The 3195-nt window shown below is 49.3% G+C and overlaps 1 protein-coding gene across 1 annotated transcript in view; it reads right to left on the bottom strand.

The window, feature by feature from the left end:
- The window catches only part of Frat1 (frequently rearranged in advanced T-cell lymphomas 1), a 1939-nt gene extending 1676 nt beyond the window's left edge, over positions 1-263 (bottom strand). Inside the window, exon 1 of the mRNA XM_013017576.1 lies at positions 101-263. Coding sequence (XP_012873030.1) covers positions 101-263 — 163 coding nt within the window. The remainder of the gene's footprint in view (positions 1-100) is intronic.
- Positions 264-3195: the final 2932 nt, after the last annotated feature.

The following is a 3195-nucleotide window of genomic DNA, read 5'->3' as shown; positions in this document are numbered from 1 at the left end:
GCCGCCGGGCGGTAGCGCGGCGCGCTGGCAGCCGCGGGAGCCGGAGCCCTGCCGGCTGGGGTTGATTTGTAAACAATGGATGACGTCTCCTGGGCGCTACCACGGCGCGGGGCGGGGGGGTGCCGTGAACGTGGGGTAGGGCATCGGTCGGGCTGGGGCACCGAGTAAAGCCTGGATGCTCCTGAGTTCCTGACTGAGCTCACTGTCTGCTGGAGACGCACTGGGGATCGGATCCTGGTCGGTCGGCCTAGCGTGATGAGCATTCTACGAGACGGACACCCCGGCGGACCCTGTTGGTTTCTTCCACACACAGCACCTACACTTCCACACACCGGCACGCACCCCTCCCCTTCGCACGTCAACCGCTCTGCTTTTAGCCTGCACTTTTGAGCTTGTGTTGCCGACGTCGAGCGTTGAGCGAGGGTGGAAAGGAGCTGGAGTGAAACTAGGAATCTGTATGACAATTACGGAAACGCGGCCCACAGGAATGAAAAGGAGGAAGGGACCCTGTCCTGCGATGCGGGTGGAGGGGGTGGCAGAGGTGTAAACAGAAAAAAGACAACAAACCACAACCTATAGATTAGTACAGTGCATCTAGACCGGGATCCTGGGTGCCTGGAGGCCAGGATGTAATTGGGGAGCAGAAGATTGCTAACTAGGGGTTTTTGTTTTGGTGGGTGGCGGGGCTTGAACTCTGGGCCTCGACACTGTCCCTGAGCTCCTCAGCTCAAGGCTAGTGCTCTACCACTTGAGCCACAGTGGCACTTCTGGTTTTCCGGTGGTTTATTGGAGATGACTCTCGTGGACTTTCCTGACCGGACTGGCATTGAATCGTGATCCTCAGATCTCAGCCTTCCAACAGCTAGGATTACAGGCATGAGCCACCAGTGCCAGGCTGCCAACTACTTTTTAAACAAATCCTCAGCCCAATAGAGCAAGATCCCCTCTGAGGGGTTACCAAGAGAAGAAACGGTGAGCCAAAGGACCTGTGGACTATATTAATCTTCTAATGGTTGATTATTCAATGGTTAACCAAAACTGACTGGCTGACTTCCCTTCCTCCCTCCCTTCCTCCCTCCTTTCCTCCCTCCCTCCCTCCTTCCTTTCTTTTCGTTTTTTTGGGGGGGTCCAGTAGTGGGCCTGAACTCGGCCTGGGCGCTGTCCCTCAGCTCTTCAGCTCAAGGCTAGTGCTCTACCACTTGAGCCACAGCGCCACTTCCGGCTTTTTTCTTTTTGCTTATGTGGTGCTGAGGAATCGAACCCAGGGCCCTCAGGCATGCAAGGCAAGCGCTCTACCACTGAGCCACCTTTCCAGCCCTTCCTTCCTTTTCTTTCTCTCTCTCTTTTCTTTCTTTTGTTCTTTCATTCTTTCCTCCCTCTCTCTCTCTTTCTCTCTCTCCCTCCCTCCCCTTCCTTCCTTCTTTTCTTTCTCTCTTTCTCTTTCTTCCTTCCTTCCTTCCTTCCTTTCTTCTGCTAGGGGCACAACTAAGGCCACTGAACCACTTGGTGCAGCTCAAAATGTCACTTTTTTTTTTTTTAAGAGGAACAGGGCAAAACATGATTTATTGGTATCATGTTGCATTCAAGTTTTTAGGCCTATATTTTATTGATTTATTCAGTGTCGGTGATGAGGCTTGAACTCAGGGCCTGGGCACTGTCCCTGAGCTTCTTTTGCTCAAGGCTAGCACTCTACCACTTGAGTCATAACACCATTTCCAGCTTTTTCTGTGTATGTGGTGCTGAGGAATCGAACCCAGGGCCTCAGGCATGCAAGGCAAGCGCTCTACCACTGAGCCACCTTCCCAGCCCTAGGGTACATTTCCTTCTTTCTTTCTTTCTACCTTCCTTCCTTCCTTTCTTTCTTTCTTTCTTTCTTCTTTTTCTTGTTAGCCCTAAAGCACTCATACACAGACACTGGAGAGCTACTTGAAAATACTAAACAGGAGTCAGGCACAGTGGCCATTTTGGGGAGACTGAAGTGGGACTATTGCATGAGATTAAAGTTATAGATTGGTCTGGGCAACATATTGAGACTCTATCTCAGAAAATGAATAAACAAATACTCAAACTGAGCAGTAGGGCAGCATGATGTAGAAAAGGAGGTGCAAGGAAGAACCTTTAAGGAGATAGGAAAGTAGAAAATAGGGGTCTTGGTAGATAATTCCCAGAAAAGAATTACAGGAGTAAACTTTAGGGAGGGAATAGGAGGGAGGGTAGACTAAAAAGAGTTGGGTTTATTTTTGTCATGTGTGAAGGAAAAAATGTCACAACACAAGTGTCAGTTGGTAGAAAGCCACTGAATTTCTAAATCAAAGAAATCTAGACTTCTCCAGTGTCAAAAATTTCATCAGAGCCGGGAGCTGGTGGCTCATGCCTGTAATCCTAGCTACTCCGGAGGCTGGGATCTGAGGATCTCAGTTCAAAGCCAGCCCTGCCTGGAAAGTCCATGAGACTCTGATTTCCAATTAACCACCAGAAAACCAGAAGTGGTACTGTGGCTCAAATGATAGAGTGCTAGTTTTGAGCTGAAGAGCTGAAGAACAATATCCAGGCCCAGAGTTCAAGATCCATGGCTGACCCTCCCCCCCATCTCCCACCCCCCAAAAAATTCATCAGGCTCATGCCTGTAATCCTAATCCTAGCCATTCAGGAGGCTGAGATCTTGAGGATTTTGGTTTAAAGTCTGCCTGGGCAGGAAAGTCCTTGAAAGCCTTATCTCCAATTAACTGAACTGTAGCTCAAAGTGGTAGAGCACTAGCCTTGACAGTGCCAAGGGCCTCAATTCAAGCTCCACAACCAAAAATAAAAAAGAAAAAAAATCGTTTTTTAATTCTAAGAGCACTGTTAAGATTCTTTGTGTATAAAATCACATGTCATCTGCAAATAGAGATGTTTTTGCTTTTTCCTTTCTAATCTGGATGTCTTTTCTTTTTCTTGCCTAGTTACCTTGGCTGGAATCTCTAATAAAGGTTAGATAGAAGTGATGGGAGCTGCCGGGCGCCCGTGGCTCACGCCTGTAATCCTAGCTACTCAGGAGGCTGAGATCTGAGGATCGCGGTTCAAAGCCAGCCTGGGCAGGAGAGACCGTGAGACTCCTATCTCCAATAAACCACTAGAAAACCGGAAGTGGCGCTGTAGCTCAAGTGGTAGAGCGCTCGCCTTGAGCTGAAGAGCTGAGGGACAGCGCCTAGGCCC

The sequence above is a fragment of the Dipodomys ordii genome, unplaced genomic scaffold (assembly GCF_000151885.1).
Source record: "Dipodomys ordii isolate 6190 unplaced genomic scaffold, Dord_2.0 Scaffold36, whole genome shotgun sequence".
NCBI classification, from domain to species: Eukaryota; Metazoa; Chordata; class Mammalia; order Rodentia; family Heteromyidae; genus Dipodomys; species Dipodomys ordii.
This window is presented reverse-complemented; position numbering and strand designations above follow the sequence as displayed.